At 41.7% G+C, this 22,303-nt stretch overlaps 1 protein-coding gene across 2 annotated transcripts in view; it reads right to left on the bottom strand.

Moving 5' to 3' along the window:
- The window catches only part of vcp (valosin containing protein), a 57,765-nt gene that overhangs the window by 4,919 nt on the left and 30,543 nt on the right, over positions 1 to 22,303 (bottom strand). For both annotated transcript variants that reach the window (XM_072497122.1, XM_072497123.1), the window contains exons 4-14: positions 18,957 to 19,099; positions 17,411 to 17,541; positions 16,113 to 16,244; positions 14,244 to 14,346; positions 12,255 to 12,388; positions 8,956 to 9,091; positions 8,756 to 8,868; positions 7,261 to 7,425; positions 7,027 to 7,149; positions 6,122 to 6,334; positions 1,943 to 2,255 (exon numbers count right to left, since the gene is read on the bottom strand). In XM_072497122.1, the coding sequence (XP_072353223.1) occupies positions 1,943 to 2,255; positions 6,122 to 6,334; positions 7,027 to 7,149; positions 7,261 to 7,425; positions 8,756 to 8,868; positions 8,956 to 9,091; positions 12,255 to 12,388; positions 14,244 to 14,346; positions 16,113 to 16,244; positions 17,411 to 17,541; positions 18,957 to 19,099 (1,706 nt within the window). The remainder of the gene's footprint in view (positions 1 to 1,942; positions 2,256 to 6,121; positions 6,335 to 7,026; positions 7,150 to 7,260; positions 7,426 to 8,755; positions 8,869 to 8,955; positions 9,092 to 12,254; positions 12,389 to 14,243; positions 14,347 to 16,112; positions 16,245 to 17,410; positions 17,542 to 18,956; positions 19,100 to 22,303) is intronic.

The following is a 22,303-nucleotide window of genomic DNA, read 5'->3' as shown; positions in this document are numbered from 1 at the left end:
CCAGCTCTGCCATTCAATAAGATCATGGCTGATTGGATAGTAACCTCAAGTCTGGAACCCACCTACTCAACACTCCCTTGCTGACCAAGAATTTACCCCTGCGTTAAAAATAATCAAAGACTCTGCTCCAGAACCTTTTCAGGAACAGGATTCCAGAAACACTTGGCCCTCAGGCGAAAAACGTTTACCTATGTTTTAAATAGGCAACCCCTTATTTTTAAACAGTGGCTCCAAGTTCTAGATTCTCCAACAAAAGGAAACATTCTCTCCATCTGCCCCTGGCAAGCCCCCTCAGGATCTTACATGTTTAAATTTAGTCGTCTCTCACTCTTCTAAACTACAGTGTATACAAGTCTAGCCTGTCCAACCTTTAGTCAAAGACAATCCACCCATTCCAGATATTAGTCTGGTAAACCTCTGAACTGCTTCCAACACATTTATATACTTCCTTAAATAAGGTGTATTATTAAGTGTATACACCATATTCCAAATTTGGTATCACTCGTGCCCTGTACAACTGAAGCATAACCTCCCTAGTTTTGTATAGACGTTGATCAGATAAGCTACTAAAGGGTGAGCATTAGGCAGCACAATAGCACAGTGGTTAGCACTGTGGCTTCACAGCATCAGGGTCCCAGGTTTGGGTCACTGTCTGTGCGGAGTCTGCACGTTCTCCCAGTGTCTGCGTGTGTTTTCTCCCAACAGTCCAAAAACGTACAGGTTAGGTGGATTGGCTATGCTAAATTGCCCTTAGTGTCCAAAAAAGGTTAGAAGGGGTTATTGGGTTACGGGGATAGGGTGGAAGTGAGGGCTTAAGTGGGTCGGTGCAGACTCAATGGGCCGAATGGCCTCCTTCTGCACTGTATGTTCTATGTAGGATGGCTGAATGCACAATATGACCAAAATTACACAGTAATTGTAGTAAAAATGTTTCCTGAAAGCCAGGTTGATAAAAAAAAATCACAGATAAATGAGAGGTCTTACATTTTGGTTAGAATAATAAGGTCATATATTACTTGGAAAGGAATCTTATGGGGTAGAGGAGCTAAAAGGAGCTGGCAGTACAAACACACAAGTCACACACAGTGATACTGGTGACTAAGGCCATAAAAATGCACAAACCAAGTTCAAGGGTTTAGTTCTAGAGAGAGTATTGTAAAGCAGAGAAGTTATGGTAAACTTATTGAACATTGGCTAGAGCACACTTGGGAGTACTATGGGCATTTCTATATATTATAAATACATTATTAAAAAAATACAAGATGCACTGAAGAGGATGCATACAAGGATGGTACCAGAAATGCAAAGCTTTATCTATCTTGGAAGGTTGGGTCTTTCTTCCCATAAAAAATATAGGTGGAGAGGTAATTTAAAAGCAGTCTTTAAATTAAGAGGCAAGTTAGCTTTTGTAGATGACACACAAGGCTGCCAGCAGTGCACTTTCATGTGGGAAATAGCAAAATTAGAGGCTAGTCACCAAATAATAAAGGGAATTCAGAAACATGGTGAAAGAATGTGGAAACGGATCAAGTAAAATAGTATAGGTGCTTTTAAGGGAATGCCAGATATGCATGCAAGAGAGCAGGGAATAGAAGGCTTATATTGATCATTAGATGAAGCAACGAGGAAGCTCAAATGGAGCATAAACATCAGCATGGACTGATTTGGCCAAATGGCCTTTGTACTGTATATTCTATTAAAAAAACACGCAAACGCAAAGTAAAATCATGTTTCCGATCACACGTTATAAAATCTAAATTTCTCAAAGATTATTACAATACAATAAGTTACTAGCCTTAGCAATAACAGCTTCTCAGTGCAGCATCACTATAAATTTAGAAAAATTGCTCTTGAAACTCAATATGTGAGACCAAACATGCCTATTCTCATGCTTGATGTCAAACATTAAAATTTAATATTTTAGAAGAAATAAAAACCATACTTGCCTTAGCAATAGGAGACTTCCTCAAGTTAGCTTTCAGAATTGCACCACGAGATTTCTCATCAGGCAGTGGGATGTAAATCAGTTGGTCAAGGCGTCCAGGACGCAAAATTGCAGGGTCAATAATATCAGGTCGGTTAGTAGCACCAATGATAAAGACATTCTTTTTGGTGGACATACCATCCATTTCTGTTAAGATCTGGTTTATAACACGATCAGCAGCTCCACCACCATCACCAATGTTGCCACCGCGAGCCTTAGCAATGGAATCAAGTTCATCAAAGAACAGTACACAAGGGGCAGCTTGGCGGGCCTGAAAAATATGGAGGAGTACCATGTTATGTTATATGTTCATTATATCAAAGATTGGCCAGAGAACATTTGGATTTGGGGATCCACAAATAGCTCTAAACTGTGTCATAAACAATTATTTCAGAGAAAGGCCAACATTCATGAAATCTATTCAAGAGGAAATTAATTTTATACAGTCATGGAACTTGAGTATTGCTGGCAAGGCCAGCATTTATTGCCTTCCCTTCATTGCCCTTGAGGCAGTGGTGAGCTGCCTACTTTCGGAACCACTGCACACCATGTGGTATAGATACACCCAGTGTTTTCAGAGAGAAAGAAATTTGACCCAAAAAAGGTGAAGTGTCAGCTACATATTTCCAAATCAGGATGGTGTGCAACTTGGAAGGAACTTGCAAGTGACATTCACATGCACCAGCTGCCCATGCTCTTCTAGAGGTCATGGGTTTGCAAGGTGCTGCCAAAGGAACCTTGGCAAGTTATTTGTTGAAGATGGTACACAAGGCTGTCAGCAGTCAAAGGAGTGGGCATTTTAAGATAGTGGAAGTGCTTATTAAACACTGTTTTGTCTTGGATGGTGTCTTCTTCGATCGGGCAGGAGATACAAAAGCCTGAGAACACGCACAAACAGATTCAAAAACAGCTTCTTCCCCGCTAGTACCAGACTCCGAAACGATCCACTTGTGGACTGACCTGACTAATAATACTCCTGCCACTTCCGGTTGCGGCAATGCGGAGCTAAGCCGCACATCTCGGCAGCTCCCGCTATCACGGACTTTTGGGCTCTCCAGAGGAGCCCCAATGGAAATTTTTTGATTGAATCCCGTGTGGGAAGGTGAAGTAAGGTCCCCCTTACGTTGTATGGCAGGGATTAGCGGTGGAGCGTCGGAGAAAGAGGCTTTGGAGCAGCTGCAAAAAACGAGGGGGTAAAACAAGATGGCGGAGGGCGGAGATCGAGCAGCATGGGGGCCGGACCAGCAGGAATTCCTCAGGCACTGTGTGGAGGAGCTTAAAAAGGAGGTGCTGGCGCCAATGCTGTTGGCGATTGAGGGGCTGAAAGAGACCCAGAAGGCCCAGGCGGTGGAGCTCCGTGAGGTGAGGGATAAAACTAATGAGAACGAGGACGAGATCCTGGGCCTGGCGGTAAAGATGGAGGCGCACGAGGCGGTGCACAGGAGGTGGGCCGAGAGACTCGAGGTCCTGGAGAACAGGTCGAGGAGGAAGAATCTCCGGATTCTGGCTCTCCCTGAAGGAGTGGAGGGAGCGGATGTCGGGGCGTACGTGAGCACGATTCTCCATTCGCTGATGGGTACGGAGGTCTCTCCGAGCCCCCTGGAGCTGGAAGGAGATCACCGGGTCCTGGCGAGGAGACCCAGGGCTGATGAGCCTCCAAGGGCGGTAGTGGCGAGGTTCCATCGCTTCGCGGACAAAGAAAGTGTCCCGAGATGGGCCAAGAAGGTGCGGAGCAGTAGATGGGAGAATGCGGTGATCCGAGTCTACCAGGACTGGAGTGTGGAGGTGGCAAAGAGGAGAGCTGGCTTCAACCGGGCCAGCTGGCTTCAACCGGGCCAAGGCGGTGCTGCACAAAGAGAGAGTCAGGTTTGGAATGCTGCAGCCTGCGCGATTGTGGGTCACTTATCGGGACCGACACCACTATTTCGAAACGCCAGAAGAGGCTTGGACCTTTATCCAAACGGAAAAATTGGACTCGAACTGAGGGGCTGTGGTTGTGGGGGGGGGGGGGGGATGTTGACTGTATACGGGGTTGTAAATATGGGTAAAGAATGTTTCATGGGTGGGATGATGGATGTGGATGTGGGAAGAGTTCTTGCAAATTTTTTTTTCTTGTTGACGAGATAGTGGGAAATGTGGGCGTCGATGCTGGAGGGAGGTGAGACTCGGGGATGGGGGAACTGGGATAAGGCCGCAACAGGAGCTGCGCCACAGGGGGCGGGGCTGGCTCAGGAAAGCACGGGCTTTTTCCCGCGCTAGGGAGGGGGGGGGGGGGGGGGGGGTGGAAATGGAGGAAGGTAAGGAGGTGGAGAGACTCCCACACGGGGAGATCAATGGGAAGGCGGGGGTAGCTGGGGTCAGCAGAAGTCAGCTGACTCACGGAAGTGGTATGGGGGGAGCAAAAGAGCTAGATGCGGATCTAGCCGGGGGGACGGGACAATAGGGTTGCTGCTGCACTGGCCGAGGGGGAACTGAAAATGGAAGGGGTGGTCAGGGCGAGGGTTCCCCATCTGGGGGACTGGAGGGTGCGGGAGGCGCGGGCACGGGACTGGCCTAATATAGGAGATGGCTAGTCAGACCTAAACGGGCCGGTTAAGAGGGCCCCCGAGTGTTCGCGCACCTAAAGGGACTGAAGGCAGACATGGTCATGCTTCAGGAGACACATCTGAAGGTGGCAGATCAGGTCAGGTTAAGGAAGGGGTGGGTAGGACAGGTGTTCCAGTGGGCTGATGAATGGCAGATAAGAGTTTAATTTGGATAAATGTGAGGTGATGCATTTTGGTAGATCAAATAAGGGCAGGACCTGTTCAGTTAATGGTAGGGAGCTGGGGTGAGTTACAGAACAAAGAGGTCTAGGAATACAAGTTCATAGTTCCTTGAAGGTGGAGTCGCAGGTGGATAGGGTGGTGAAGAAGGCATTCAGCATGCTAGGTTTTATTGGTCAGAATATTGAATACAGGAGTTGGGACGTCTTGATGGAAGTTGTACAAGACATTGGTAAGACCACACATGGAATATTGTGTTCAATTCTGGTCACCCTATTGTAGGAAGGATATTGTTAAACTAGAAAGAGTGCAGAAGAGATTTACGAGGATGCTACCAGGACTTGATGGTCTGAGTTTTAGGAGAGGCTGGGACTTTTTCCCCGGAGCGTAGGAGGCTTAGGGGTGATCTTATAGAGGTCTATAAAATAATGAGGAGCATCGATAAGGTAGATAGACGACATCTTTTCTCAAAGGTAGAGGAGTCTAGAACTAGAGAGCATAGGTTTAAGGTGAGAGGAGAGATATACAAAAAAAGAGACCAGAGGGGAAATTTCTTCACAGAGTGTTGTGAGCATCTGGAACTGGCTGCCAGAGGCAGTGGTACAATTTTGTCCTTTAAAAAGCAGTTAGACAGTTACATGGGCAGGGTGGGTATAGAGGGATATGGGCCAAATGCAGGCAAGGGGGACTAGCTTAGTGATAGAAACTGGGTGGCATGGACCAGCTGGGTCTTTTTCCATGTTGTAAACATCTATGACTCGTAGACTTATTTTTCTAAATGGGAAATGGTTTCGGAAATCAGAAGCATAAAGTGACTTGGTAGTCCTAGTTCAAGATTCTCTTAAGGTTAACGTGCAGGTTCATTCGACAGTTAAGAAGGCAAATGCAATGTTAGCATTCATGTCCAGAGGACTAGAACACAAGTGCAGGAATGTACTTCTGAAGCTGTCTAAGGCTCTGGTCAGACCCCTTTTGGAGTATTGTGAGCAGTTTTGGCCCCGTATCCAAGGAAGGATGTGCTGGCCTTGGAAAGGATCCAGAGGAAGTTCACAGGAATGATCCCTGGAGGAGTTGTTTCAAAGCTCATTTTCATTCCCGTTAAGCCCTAAACATAATCCAATAATACACCACTCCATTTTTCCTGTTGGACAAATCAGTGGAAGTGGCTACTAGCAAGTGCTCAAACATTTCCAACCAAGAACCCTAATTGGGAGTAAGTTTAAAAGAAAGAAAACACTGGCTCAGTGTACATTACATTGAAAACTTGAAGGACAATGTCAACACACTATGTGAAAAGTAATATTTGAGTCAGAGTTGTTCTCTTCATGAAAATAAATATGCAATTATTTCAAATAATTCTTTTACTACATACCTTATCAAAAATTTCTCTGACATTTGCCTCAGATTCTCCAAACCACATGGTAAGAAGCTCTGGTCCCTTGATCGAGATAAAGTTGGCCTGGCATTCATTTGCAATGGCTTTCGCCAGCAATGTTTTACCACAGCCAGGTGGTCCATAAAATAGTACACCCTTTGATGGAGTCATGCCAAATTTCAGGAATTTGTCTGGGTGCTCCACAGGATACTGTTAAAAACAAACGTGTGTTAGGTTTCACAATTTTTAATGAAATAACCCAACCCTGGTAAAACACGAAAGTAACAATATTCCTTCAGACACATCATTTAATGCCCAGCTCAAATTAAAAATGCAATTATTCAATAAGTCTCTCAATAACTACATGTGGGATGACAGTAAACCAAAGATTGGATGGTGCCAGGTTTATTTCCTGGACTATGGCTAAATTAATTCATTTCAGCTGGGCCACTTCAATTCGACCCTGGGTTAGGGAAGGGGAATAAGAAAAATGTTTTCGGATTCCCACTCGCAATTGCGGTGTAATGGCAACTACTGGAATATATCAGCACATATGTGACAACAATGAAATAGGCAAATACATTTCCTGCCTAGACTCAAGACTAGGGATGTCACTTGGACAAGATACAAGAAGGGTATTAGTCATTGTGAAACCATATTCCAGCAAGAATGTGTAACTTGAGAGATGGGGGAATGAAGGGGAAGTAAATAATATATTGGTATCACCAAACTGATGCAAAACAGTCCCAACTTGGATATAATGAAGAATTTAAATAGTACAATTTGATTTGAGAGTCATAATTTTATGCTGGTCCGTCAATGGAAGAAAATGTCCTATCTCTTTTTCAGGCCTGTAAACTTACCACTCAATTTGAAAATCTCAAAATCGCAGAACAACTTACTTGGACAAGTTCCTGAAGTTCCCTCTTCACATCCTCCAGTCCACCAATGTCTTCCCACGTTACCTGAGGAACCTCAACCACAGTCTCACGCAGTGCTGAAGGATTGCTCTGGCTCAAAGCCCACTATAAACAAACAATGCACTAACTTACACTGCATAAATATCTGAAGTTATCTCAAAATACAAACAGGACCACAATAAGTTTGGTATCTTTATTTAAAAAATATAGTCCTACCCTGAAATCATCCATGGTAACTGCAAGTGAATTCATAACTTCAGCATCAATGGTTTCATCTTCCAAGTCAATAACATCCATCTTTTTCCTAATAGCTTGAAGAGCAGCTTCTGAGCATAAGGCAGCCAAGTCAGCACCAACATGGCCATGAGTTTCATTCGCAACCTAACAAGAGAAAAAATGTTTACTAACCAAAACACATCCATCTTAGCTTTCATTTCAAGGTTTTATGAGGAATGAGATGTTTTAGTAATTAGATAATTTAAAAAACTGGGGTTACCAAGGTGATTTATTTAGAGTTCAAACTTATGAGAAGTTTGGATAAGCAAAAGAAGAAACTGCAAATACTGCCCAGTAAGTTGCAACTGCATAATGTAACTTTCAGATAACCAGAACAAAAGGAAGAGGCGACATGCAACTTAAAAATGTGAATTAAACTATATCTGTGTACCCAAATGGTCTACTATCCTCTAAGCAAGCCTCGCCTGAAGACCCCACTTGGTCTTGATCCAGTGAGCACACCATGAGAAATCAACACATTTAAACATTTTTGTACGCAAACTCTTCCTCTCAATTTATTTTCTGCTGCCTAAATATGGTCATATTGTTAATAAGAATTTGCCATTGACAAGGAAATACAGCTTTCCATTATTTGTGCGACACTAGTGTTTCACTCAAAAAAAAGACCTCGTCATCCATAAATTTGTTTTCAATAAATGCTTTAGTAATTCCAATAAGTTGTGCAATTTTAAATTGAAACAGGCTTCTCAATTTATCACAATTCTTTTTTCCTGTCCCCTTCGTCACTAACTTGGTCTTTGCTTCCCCCCCGCCCGCCCCAAGTGACTCTGCTCCCATTTTCCCAAACAAATCTTCTACTCGAGCCCCATTCATTCAAATTGTTCTGCTTCGCAAGTATTGCATGTCTCATGCGATGCTTCTCCTGCAGTGTTGTTCTTCACCAATGTTGTGCACTTAACTACGACATGGCTCCCCTGATCATTTCCCGCAACAGCCATGGATGGCGAAAACTGTCATTAATATTAGTCTTAACTGATTACATTCTCTCTGTACTTAGATGAATCAGTCTTTTACTTCACACCCTAGCTCAGTATGTCCTTCCATAAATATCTTAGAGATCTGTGAATATGCTTTCAAAATAATTGATATGTCATCTACAGCATATCATTCAAAGAAACGCTGTGTCACAGGAGATAGACTGGGACATCATTACTCCACAATATTTTCTAGAGGCATTTCATATTCATATATTATGTATGGATTCATACATTAAATCTTCATTGCAAACCACCTCTGATGACTTTAACAATTTGCAATTTAACTAAATTCCTGCGGTATGGCTGCAGAAACGGAGTCAAAATATCAAATTATTTTTAGCATACATCATTGTTCTCGTTTAGCATATTAGACAGTTAAAAGTAGTTACTATATTTGTGTGCTCGACAGTGACATCACCTGTTAGATATTTACAAACCTGTTCAAGGTCTACATCATCTGCCAACTTCATGTTCTTTGTGTGAATCTGTAGGATTTCAAGTCGACCTGTGGCATCAGGAATACCAATATCCACCTCTCTATCAAACCGGCCTGCAAGTCAAATTATTAAGTAAATTACTATGCACAAATACACAAAGAACATGCGCTTCACTCACACAACCAGATGGTTCAACCTACCAAATCGTCGGAGGGCAGGATCAATGCTGTTTGGGCGATTTGTAGCTGCCATTACAATCACATGAGCCCGCTGCTTCAAACCATCCATCAAAGTGAGTAGCTGTGACACAATACGACGTTCCACTTCACCATGTGTCTATAGAGGTAAACAGTTAGAAAAAATGGCTCAATAAATTATCCAACATCAGCTTGGAAACAATCTTGGAAGTATACAGTAGAAAGGCAACTTTAAAAAACTCATTAAATTAAGTTTGCTGACAGTATATGTAACCTACATAAAGGGAAGAGCTCTGCAGCACGAATAAAAAACTGACTGGAAGGTAGGAAACAGAGGCAGAATAAAAAGGGCCAGTATCAGATTGGTGGACAGTGACTGATTGTGTCTTCAAGAATCATGTTCGATCAGTTTTTATCTAAAACTTGGATTGGAAGATCAAGGAATTTATCCAAATTTGCAGAAAATATTACACTCGGTGTGGTGATAGCAGCGAACTGTAAACAGACATCTTAAAGCATATTACAATAAGCAAAAGAATATAGTATACACAAAGCATGAGGAAAATTGAAGAATAACCAGGATGGGGGAAACCAACAGTATGGATGCTTTAATGGGGGGTTCCAAGCAGGTTTTTGAAAGTAGGCAAAGGGAACTGGGTAAAGAGATCCAGAGGACAGGTGTGCAGTGGCTCAGTAAGCAACCATTGGTAGAGAAATAGCAATCAAGTGGCAGGAATCTAGTGTTGAGAATACACACTAGGAATGTAAGAAATAGATCGCAAAGGCTATGAAGAGGCACGAGTACAAAGATGGTCCGCCAGTTGCAATTTATGTCAAGGGACAAATTGTGCCAGATTTAAGAGACTAAAATTTTGTTCATATAGTACCATTTTAGCGATGTTGCGAATACTCCCTTGGGGCAGACAGTGCAGCCAGTTGATACCTACGTTCAATGTGGTTACAGTAGTTTTAATCAGATGAGGTTTGAGAGATGCCAACTCAGAAATTACCGGATTGTTATATAGTACACTTTGAACTCAACCTACCAAGGACTGACTATGGGAAAGAGGGGTGGCAAAAATGAAATAACTAGGATTTCCAGTCCATTTACTGTAATATTACACTCAAATAAATCTTTTGCGATGATTAAGTTTTCAGATGATACAAAAATTAGCCTCTGGTTGATCGTGAGGAAGGAAGTTGTAGATTGCAAGAATAAACCAATAAACTGGTCAGGTTGGCAGAAAATTGCTAAATGGAATTCAACCCAGAGAAGTGTGAGGTAATGCATTTGGGGAGGTAAAAGAGGCAAGGGAATACACAATAAATGGCAGAATGCTGAAATGTCTAAATGAGCAAAAAGACTTGGTGACCATGTCCATGGATCCCTGAAGATAAGATAAAGGGTTTAATAATGTGTATGAAAAATATTCAATGCTTCGACTAGTAAAGTATGAACTGGGAAGTTATACTGGAAGTGTTAAAAAAAAAAAATCTAGTTACGCTACAGCTGGAGTACTGCGCACAGTTCAATCACATTAGAGGAAGGATAGAATCACACTGGAGCAGGAGTGGAATTAGCCTGGATGGCTTTTTATATTCTCAACTGTCGCACCCGCAATGAGTCAAATCCATCTTTATTGTAAATTTCCAATGTTTCTATTTAATATCTACAGGCAATGCCCTCTATTTTTAATATTTTCTATTTCCCATCCAACGGGGAATGAACTTTAAAAGTCTATTGTTTTCTCTTATTCTTATCTTTGTATGGAATGCCAAACTGTGCATTTCCACAGTTGGCTCTCTTTCCACTAACAACAATTTTTCTGTTGATCAGCTACACATCATCTTTCTCAAATCTTGTTCTGGACTTCCTGATCTTGTTTTGCCACTCACTGTTATTGCCTCAGATTTCCATTCCACATGCTTTCTGCAGCCTCTAAACGCCTAGTCAAATTCCACCTTCTCTTGCATACCTCTTGTGGCATGTGAATGACCACCCCACGAAGAACTGAATCTCCAGTCTCACTCATGGTCCATGCTCCACATTACTGTCTTCATTGCCTTGATTTTATCAACAGGCCTATGCCCCACTCTCCAGAAATCTGCCCCAATCATATCACCTGCACACATCCTGACTTCTCCTTCACTCAAAATTACTGCCTTCTCATTCCAGTCCAACTAATCCTTTGCTCAATCATTGGGGTTCCATATCTCCTGCTGAAAAAAGTAGTTACAACTGGAGTAAAGATTGCAGGCTGTGAGATACCATTTAAGGTCACAAAAGTACCCAACACTCTCGTTTCAGTGGCCATCTCAAAAGATTTTGCAATCCATGGCAAACTATTAAAGGGAGCCAGCTTCATTAAAAAAAAAACACTCTAGGGTGTAACTCTCTACTACCACCACCAACAAATTACTCATTAAACCATGCCAGTGACCATCTGTAGCTTGAGAGATGTTGGTGCCAACCTATTTAATACCAGTTGACAGGTGTTTCAGCGATAGGAATTTAAAAATGCGCATTAAACAAATTGTGCAAATGCTCCCTTTCCCAACAAAATGGGAATTAAGAATGTTCAATTTGGTTGTACGGTCTCGGCCTCAACTTGGTGGTAGCACTCTTGTCTGAATCAGCACAAATTCCATTCAAAAACTGGACCACATATTCCAGGCTGACATTCTAGTGCAGTACGGAGTGATTCACCGTCAAAGGAATTATTTTCCAGGCGACACACTTACTCGGGTCCCATCTGCCCCTACAGGTGGACATGAAGGATCTCATGATAATAACGGAGGAACAGAGACATTCTCCTTGCATCCTAACCAACACTTATCAATAAGACAGACTCTCTCATCAGAACTGGATACGTAATTTTTTTGAGCCAGGCTATAAACAGCAGGAAACAAAAATTCCCACTGGAAGCATTTTAATTAAAAACACGTTCAACAATTTGCTTGACATTAAAGACAAGGGTGCCAAGGAAAATTTAATAAATGCTACAGACTGGCTTATTTGCAAAGTCAATCTGTCAAAGTTCTAACACTGGATAGTAGCAGCTAAATTAGTTGCAGAATAAGGGACATGGCAATATGCTGCATAAAATATTCCTTCTACTGGAAATTTAAAACAAATTGAACATGAAGACACTATTTCAAATCTTCAGTGACACTCAAATTGAAGGTGATGATAAAATGTCCACTGACAGATGTGGTGCCACTCATTAAAAATAAACACAGATTAAAGTTTGGGGACACAAATAATTAATTATATTAGAACCAAAATTATATTTAGAACCTACCTTCTCTCTCTTTGGAGCAATGGCATCCAATTCATCAATAAAAATTATAGCAGGAGCATTTTTTTCAGCCTCTTCAAATGCTTTTCTCAGATTGCTCTCAGATTCTCCTGCAAGTTTGCTCATTATCTCTGGTCCTATACAGAAACAATTCAGTGAAGTTAGCCAGTATTTAACCATGTCATATTCAAAGTTGACTATAAAAAAATTTCCACAGCAACTTTTACGACGTAAACAATAGTGAATAGTGCAGAGGTGGGTAGCTACTTATCCTGCACCAGTGTCCTATTATTAGAGGCTCTATTTGTACTGATAATACTAGTCCTCTAAAACACCACTCAGATGTTAATCTTCAAGTGTAAAACCATGTCAGAATTTAAATAGACAATCTATTCAAGCAAATAACTAAATGGTTAATCAATTTGAACACAAATTACTAACTTGTATACATTTTAAAAACCAGAGATAACTGGTTAAAGATCATTAAAGGATGCAGTGGTTGATTATCACTCCCACTGCAGTGTCTAGATATTAAACATCCTTGCCGACCCTTACTGGTAAGGGGTGTGGTGGGAGGGAGAAAGGAGGAGAGAACCAAAACAGATTATAACATTTACAAAAGGTTATTTTCCAAGAAAATCTTGAAAAGAGCTATTAAAAGGTCCATCAATACTGAGCTTTCCAACATGAAGTATTGCTGAAAATCTTTTCGTCTTGCACTCATCAGGATGGAATGCTTCAACAAAATTTATTTTTTCAACATTTGAATCAAACCATACTCCACATACTTAAGGTGGGAACTCTGGTGCAGCTGTGAAGATCATATAGAATCCACCAATGTGCAATATTATTAGGTAATGAATGTCCCATTAATTATGCTGCACAATATTTTCCAAGTAGTTGCAGTTCAACAAGGTGATTATCTATATTGTCAAATTAAGGTGGCACAGTGGCATTGTCGATGGACAATCGAGAGACCCAGGCTAATGGGCTGGGACATTGGTTCAAACCCTATCATGGCAGTTGTTGGAATTTGAATTCATAAATAAATCTGCAAGATAAAGCTAGTCCTGTAATGGTGACCATCATTACAGGTAAACTGGTTTATTAATGTCCTTTAGGGAAGAAAATCTGCCTGTTCTGGTCTATATGTGACTCTGAACTGCCCCCTGAAATAGCCTGCAAGCCAATTAGTTCAAGGGCAATTAGGGATGGGCAGCAATGTCATGAAAGAATAAAGAAGAAAAAAAAAATCACCGAATAAAAATGGCCACGCCGCCTCCACCCATATTGTATTACAGCATCACAAAAAAACGTGAAGTTTTTGCTACTGAAATTGGTGTGTTAAACCATTAAGCTTACAATGTATGTTGTTAATTTCATCATTGCAGGAAAAACTAGACTATGGTACCAAATGCCTACTTCCTCAACACAATGTCTAAACAAAAGCAGAATAGACTTTGAAGTAAAAAATTGTAGCTCACAAGTAGCATTTTGATGCAGCTATGAGAGCACAATGGGGATCTGAGCTGCAGGCTGAGGCAAAGAAGAGTGTTGGGACATTGCAGCATGAGAACAGGAAGGCCACAGACAAGTCTTAAAGCATATGTTTGTTTCTTTCATATGTCATATTTCCCTTGGCTGCCACTCCTGAAACACAATGTGCACATAAAACCTCAGCTATCCTTCAGTTTCAATTGGGTTTTAGACAAACAAATCACTATATTGAGCCACTTGTGCTTTCTAAGAAAACCTGGTACAGTTTGCAGGCAGAAGAACACTTGCAATACACAAACCAATATGTTTTATCAAGCTGAGTTCAACTGACTCCCAACTTCACAACCCTGGCATGTTTACCCCAGAAGTGAAATATTTAAATGAACTATTAATATCACCATCGGGAGTCCAGGAAGCATTGATCTAAGAACATACCATTTTGGCCTTTCAACACAGACATACATGAACCAGAATATAAAACGGTACCGAGCTTACCATTTATAAGGAAGAAAAATGCACCAGTTTCATTTGCAACAGCACGAGCTATCAGGGTCTTGCCAGTACCAGGGGGACCATACAACAGAATACCTCGTGGAGGCTACATTGGGGCAAAGGACAGAAATATGATAAATCTAATATTTAAATTCTGCCAAATAAATGCCAAGTGAAGAACCCAACCTTGTTTAAATAATTACTAAAATCAAAGAGAACAGTGCAGACCTCTATTGCAGGGCTACGCACAAGTCTATCATTTATTGTCCACTCCTCACTTTCCCAAAACATTGTAATGGGCCTTCTTAACCAGTGGAATTCACATGACGAAAGTGCTGTTAGATAGGGGATTCCGACATGGTGACAATGGAAAATATGGTGTGCACAAGTTGGATGGTGTGTGATTTGGAGAGGAACTTAGGAGGTGATGATGTTGCCATGCATATACTCTCCTTGCCCTTTTAGGTAGTGGAGTCAGGGTTCAGAAGGTACCGTTGAAGCAGTTGCTGCAGTACATCTTATGGATAGTACACACTGCAACCACGTTGTGCCGGATGTAGATGTTTAAGGTGGTAGGTGAGCAGTTGGTCAAGTGGACTGATAGATCGCAGATGATATCAAGCTTGAGTATTCTTACAGCTGCACCCAATTAGGCAAATGGAGAGTATTTCATCAAACTTATGACTTGTACGTGGTGAAGGGACTAGCATCAGAATTTAGCACAGACTGATGGAATCAAGGTTTCATCTATCAGGACAAAGACTCAACAGAATATGTGTTCAAACTCTCAAAATATTGAGAATCTAAATTATTCAAAAATATGTTCTTCGACGGTTTGGTTAACAAACATTTGGGCCAGAGTAAATGAAGTTTTTCTTTGATATGACTTCTTTTGTGTTAAAATATATGAAGCAAGCACTTTTGATGCATACCAAATAAAGAGCTCAATATCCCTGCATAACGTTCAAACTCAAATGAGCACAAAACTGAATTCAATAAGCAGTTGCTTGGTAATAGAGAATTTGAATATTACTGAAGGAGAGAGACATGTTGCGTAAGCTTTTTGTCTTGCACTCATCAAGACAAACGCAAGAACACCAAATTTCAAACAATCACAACAATTTATACCACAGGCAAAACAAGTGCTGACTGGTTGGCAAGTTGACTTTGGAGAAAGCAATAGGAAATTATAGGCTCCCCAAACACCTGGGTAATTCAAAATATGCACATGGTTTGAATGTATTCCTTTTATTTGTAGAGAACAGGACGCTGCGTATGAATGCATGTTCCTTTCGGCAAGCATAGATGAATGAGATGACGATCTTGACAGATTATCTTAAACTGATCGGTTGTGTTGCTGTTAACACACTCAGGATTGTTGAGCAAGTGCTGACCAATCACAAAAGCACATCTAACATTAGACGTTTTGCAAGCATGTGCTGGTCGAGTACGGTCTGTAACCAGAGCTAATTTATGCCGGTCAGAAGTTGCACATTAAAACGCAGGGCCTCTGTTCTCTGCAAATAAAAGGAATATATTCAACCATTGCACCTTTTTTGAATTACCTGGGAGCTTGAGAGCCCATAGTTCCCTGCTTTTTCCATGGCAATGCCTCAGCCAATTCAAGTCAACTTGTTAACCAATCAGCACCCTTTCCTTCAATAGTTTAAACTGTTGTGATCATTTCAAATTTGGCATTCCTGCATTTGTCCTAATGACTGCAAAACAAAATGTTTTGGCATAATGTCTCGGTTCAGCAATATCAAATTTATATAAATAAAATAAAATTAAGCGTTAAAAATTTTTTTTAAGGAGCTTCCAAGTGCCCACCTAAAGAGGGAGATTAAAAAGGAAAAATATTAATTCTCTTACCTTGACACCGATAGCTTTGAATAGTGCAGGATGACGGAGAGGCAGCTCCACCATCTCTTTGATTTGAGCAAGTTGCTTTCTGCACCCACCAATATCATCATATCCAACTTCATTCAAAGATTCTTCCTCATCCTTCAAAAAAAAAAACCAAATCACATGTTTAAGTAGATAAAGCATAAAAAAATTCATATCACTGAGGGATACAAAGTTTTTCAACAGTTTTCTCCATGCCTCAAAATAATTTTGAATATATTCATTTAATATTTGAGCATCATTACTTCATTACAATAACTAATAGTTATGACTGAACATTTAACAATGAAATATATGCATTATTACAGAGCAAAATAATGATAAACAACGTCCTCTATAGTTATTTTACATATACCAAATACCAGATAGCCAGAGGGAAAATAAAAATTGAGATATTTTAATAATGGCCCCATGATATTCCCACCCTCCTTCTGGATTTCAGTTGTTCTTCTCATTGACCAAGTTTAAATTCAAATCAACCTACTCAACACGCTCAACTCCATTTGCATCACAGCAAACACTGGTGTTCCAAAATGAAGTTGCACCTGTTTCGCTTGTTATGGGTGAGGCTTTTCCGAACCCCAAAATGGATCATGGAGTTCAACCAACCTCTCCCTTTAATGGATTTGTTGCTTTTCTGAGCACACTGCTTTTTCCCTCGTTGTGGGATTACAATTATGGACACGTGGGTTTTTAAACACAAAACACTGTTTATTCCATGAACTCAACTTAACATCTTAAATAAACATTGGATCGCTTAACACCCCTTACTTCAAAGATAACTCAGAAAATATTGCAACAGTAAATAATTCCTTAAAATGTTCCTTCAAACTTCCAAGAGACTTAACACCTTTAAACAGTATCACATCAGGTTAAAGGATATATATATTTTCTGTAGAATGGCAGAGACTGTCGCAAACTGGTTTTCTACTTTTAAACTGCTCTCAGCAAAACCAGCCAGGCACTTTTTAGCTGCTCTCAGCAAAACCAAACTGCAAAACTTACTGCTCTCTGGAAACACAGACACTGCTTTTAAACTGAAATTAAAAACCTGCAATGGCTGACCTAAAGCCTAGCCCCACCCACTCTCTGACATCACTGTTTTCTTAAAGGTACATTGCTTACACATCCATTTCTTAAAGGCACTCTTGCATGACACACTGCAGAAATTTAGACGTTAGCCAATTGAAATTCTGGGTTCATCTATAATTACTAAAGTTACTTTATTCTCCAGTATGAAAAATGTTCCTCGCCATAGTACATACCTCTCGTTTGATGGGTTCACCTTCACAGTGAATGACTGTGTCTGGAGCAACTATACAGTATGGATTTGGATCAGTTTCCACCACTTTGAATTCTACAGCACGCATTCCACCACGAACCAGGAAAATATCACCTTTAAAATAAATCATACATTAGCTAAACATGATAATTGCAAAATTGAAAACATTTAGATAACCAAATATATGCCAGTTTTCATGGTAATTCTCATTTTTGCTACAGATGCCTGGTCAGATCCCAACAGTAGCTAAGGTGCTGGAAAGTTAAGTTTTACGGCGGTGCAGAAAGATCGATTCACTCCAGGAGTGATAATCTAAAAAAAATAGGGATTGGCTATTTCATAAACAAACTTTTAATAAAACAAAAGAAAAACAATATTTAAACTTTTAAACTTCAGCCCTAACAATAACAGATTACATGTAGTTTCTTAACCCTGATGTGGAAATGCTGGTGTTGGATTGGGTTGGGCACAGTTAAGAAGTCTTACAACATCAGGATAAAGTCCAACAGGTTTGTTTGGAATCACTAGCTTTTGGAGCAGAGCTCCTTCATCAGGCGAGTTTCTTAATCCTAACACACCATTCATCAGCACTTAAAATGAACATTCAGCTCTCGTTCCACTTACATAGGCAGGCATAGGCGATACATACATTTGCAAAGCAATATTTCTTCGTTCAGAACCCTTTTCCAAAGCCTGCCTCGGTGGCAACTTCCATGACCTCTCAGTCACTTTCCAAAGCCATCTCTCAAAACAGGATTTTCCTCCTGGTTTCTCTAAGCTCCGCTCAGCCCCTCAAACAAAGGTTCTCCCCTGGGGTTTCCAAACTTGAACCCATCATGGACTACCCACTCCCATTTATACAAAAGACAGCCATGCTATTGGTATGCAAGTAACCTCCCACTGATGGGCAAAGAGGCTATTAAGACTTTGTTATGGGCTAATAGCTGGTCAGACGAGTCTGCATCAGCCCTTGGAAAGAGCACCCTACTTCAACCCACATCTCCACCTTATTCCCGTAACCCAGTAACCCCACCTAACCTTTTTTTTTGACACGAAAGGGCAATTTATCATGGCCAATCCACCTAACCTGCACATCTTTGGACCGTGGGAGGAAACCGGAGCACCCGGAGCAAACCCATGCAGACACGCGGAGAAAGTGCAAACTCCACACAGTCACTTGAAGCTGGAATTGAACCCCGGATCGTGGAGCTGTGAGGCAGCAGTGCTAACCACTGTGCCACCATACGGACCACTAATGAGTTTAAGTCCAGATAGGACTATGTACCTCATACAAGATGTAGGCATATACCTTTTACTCTATGCTTGCAGTTTTTCCCCCTCAGACTGTTTAACCCTTAAATTGCCTACATCTGATCCCATTTCTGGATCCAATTTCCTAATATCTCCTTCACATAACACCTTGTTATCACAAAAGCAAAGGAAGCATTAATATAAAAAGCAAGCCAAATTATCTATGAGGAAAATTCAAAGCTCCAAAAATATTTTTCAAGGGAAAACTAAAAGTTCACCTTTCCTTATTGGTCGATAAGCTTCCAGGAAATAGGGCTTGAGATAAACTTCAAATAAGTTTCCAGTAATGCCTTCAACTGTGTCATCAATAGGAAGTACGTGGATCCGTTTGCCATACTTTACATCTGGGCATGGCTGAATGCTAAAGACAAAAGAAAATTTTAAAATTACCAAGTCATACTGAATTGCACAACATTATTCATACAAAACAACTGTAGCCTTGTACAGAATTACATACAATAAAGAAGCAGGCCATTTGGCCCAATCAGTCCATGCTGGTGTTGATGCTCCACTCCCAGCTTTCCTCATTTAAGCCTATCACCGCAATCATCTATTACCGTCTCCCTCAAATGCTGGTCTAACATCCGCTTAAATAAATCTGTAAATTTCACATTCCTGCCACTTTTTGGGTGTTGGATTTCTTTCTTAAAAAATATTCAATCGTGGGATGTGGACATCACCAGCTTGGTCGGATTTATTGCACTTCCCTAATTGTCCTCGAGAAGGTCCAGATGGTACACCCAGTGCTGTTCGGGAGGGTGTTCTAGGATTATGACCCAGCGACAATGAAGGAATGGCGATATATTTCTAAGTCAGGATGTTGAGTGGCTTGGAGGGGAACTTCCAGGTCGAACTGTTCCCAGGTATCCACTACCCTTGTCCTTCTAGATGGTAGCGGTCATGGGTTTGGAAAGTGCTGTCTAGGAAGCCTTAGCAAGTTCCTGCAGTACATCTTGTAGATGATAGACACTGCTGCCTCTGTGCATCAGTGGTGGAGGGAGTGAATGTTTGTGCAAGGGGTGCCACTCAAGCAAGCTGCTTTATCCTGGTGTCAAGCTTCTTATGTGGTTGGAGCCGCACTCATCCAGGCAAGTGAAGAGTATTCCAAAGATGTGCAGTTAAGATGGACTGGCCATGCAAGTGTAGAGTATTCCAAAGATCCCCATGTCTGCGTGGGTCTCACCCCCACAAACCCAAAGATGTGCAGGATAGGAAGACTGGCCACCCTAAATCGCCCCTTAATTGGAAAGAGAGAATTGGGTACTCTAAATTTATTTTTTAAAAGGGGTATTCTAAAGATGTACAGGTTAAGTGGACTGACTATGCTAAATTGTCCCTTAGTGTCCAAAAGCTGAGGTGGGGTTACTGGGATGGAGTGGGGGCATGGGCCTAGGTAGGGTGCTCTTTCAGACGGTCGGTGTGCTTGATGGGCCGAATGGCCTCCTTCTGCACTGTAGGGATTCTGTGATCACATTCTTGACTTGTGCTTTGTAGGTGGTGGACAGGATTTGGTGTTAGGAGGTGAATTATTTGCTGCAGGAGTCTCAGCCTCTGGCCTGCTCTTGTAGCCACAGTATTTTGTTTAGTTTTTGGTCAATGGAAACCCCAGGATGTTGATAGTGGGGAATTCAGCAGTGGTAACACTATTGAATGTCATGGGGCAATAGTTGGATTCTCTCTTGTTGGAGATGATCATTGCCTAGCATTTGTGCGGACTTACTTGCCACTTGTCAGCTCAAGCCTGGTTATTGTCCAAGGATTGCTGCATTTGGACATGGACTGCTTCAGACTCATGAACGGTACTGAACATTGCACGCTGATGATTACACAAACATCAGCCAACATTCCCACTTCTGAACTTATAGGGAAGGAATTCATTGATGAAGTGCTAACATTGGTTGGGCCTAGGGCACTATCTGGTGGAACTCCTGCAGTGATGTCCTGGCACTGAGATGATTGACATCCAACAAACACAACATCTTCCTTTGCGCTAGGTATGACTCCAACCAGCTGAAGGTTTTAATATAGAATCATAGAAAGTGGAAGGCGGCCATTCTGCCCTTTAAGCCTGTTCCGCCATTAAACATGATCATGGCTGATCCTCCAACTTAATGGCTTTTCCCTCTTTGTCCTCAAATCCTTCGATGCCATTAAAATCTAAAAACAACTTCCCAGAATACATTCAGTGACTAGCCTCCCCCGCCTTCTATGGTAGAGAATTCCACAGATTCACTGCCCTTTGAGTGAAGGACCTTTTCCTCACCTCAGTCGTAAATTGTCTACTCCGTATCCGGAGACTGCATTCTCTGGCTCTAGATTACCCAACCAGTGAAAACATTCTCCTAGCATCTAGTCTATCCAGCATTATGATACCATTTGTTCCCGCCCTTGTTTTTTCTGCCTTTCAATTTTGCTTCTTTTGTTTCTATTCTTGTTTCTCCTTCCTCTGTCTCCCTGCTCTGGTTCTCATCCCCACCACTAGTTTAAACCCTCCGTAACCTCCTCCCCGCTTCCCCACCAAAGACATTGGCCCTGCCCAGATGCAACCTGTCCTGCTTTAACTGGTCGCACCTTCCCCAAAACCAGAGCCAATGTCCCAGAATCTGGATCCTTCACCCCTACACCATTTTCCCAGCCACATATTCATCTGGTATATCCTGTTATATTTACTCTCGGTAGCACGTGGCACTGGTAGCAATCCTGAGATTACTACCTTTGAGGTCCTACTTTTTAGTTTCCTTCCTAACTCTCTATATTCTGCTTGTACGACCTCATCCCTTATATTAAACTATGTCACTGGTACCGATACGTACCACGACCACCGGCTGTTCACCCTCCCCCTTCAGAATGCCCTGTAGCCGTTTCAAGACCCTGATACAAGTGAGGCAACACATCTGTCTGCAGATGTGCCCGTCTGTTCCCCATACGATTTAATCCAGTCACAAAAGTTCTGCCATTTTTCTTCCTCTCACCTTGTGCAGCAGAATGACCAAAGTGCCGCAGACTAGGCTTCGCTGTTATCCCAAGAGGTCTCCCCCCCCCACTCCACCCGCCTCTCCCAAAACAACAGCTAAAAAGGTATGCCTGTTAGAGAGGGGGACAGTCAGAAGGATCTCCTGCACTACCTGCCTTCCTCTACTCTGACTGGTGGTCACCCATCCACTTTCTGCCTGTTTAGTCTTTACCTGCAGTGTGACCAGCACACTGTCCATGATATCAGCATTGTACCTGCCTCCCAACGAGTCTATCTGCCTCGCCAGCTCCAAAATATGGTTATCAGTAACTGCATGTACGGTCATCAGGGACACTGGCGAAGTCCCACATGGTGCAGCAGGAGCATATCATGGCTGAGTACTTCGCTGCCAAGATTTCCCTTTAGTTGAAGCTCATTAGTTCCTCCCCTTAGAGAACTTAATTATGCTTGGGACCCTATTTCACTCCAAACACTCCCGCTGCAATGCAAAGACCATGCCATAATCTTTGAGGACCTTACTCTAGGTCTTAATTTTCCTTCCTTTATGCTAATTTTGATAGCCTATATTAGCCGTAGCTTTCTCAGTTAGAT

This window comes from Scyliorhinus torazame, chromosome 3 (assembly GCF_047496885.1).
Source record: "Scyliorhinus torazame isolate Kashiwa2021f chromosome 3, sScyTor2.1, whole genome shotgun sequence".
NCBI classification, from domain to species: domain Eukaryota; kingdom Metazoa; phylum Chordata; class Chondrichthyes; order Carcharhiniformes; family Scyliorhinidae; genus Scyliorhinus; species Scyliorhinus torazame.
This window is presented reverse-complemented; position numbering and strand designations above follow the sequence as displayed.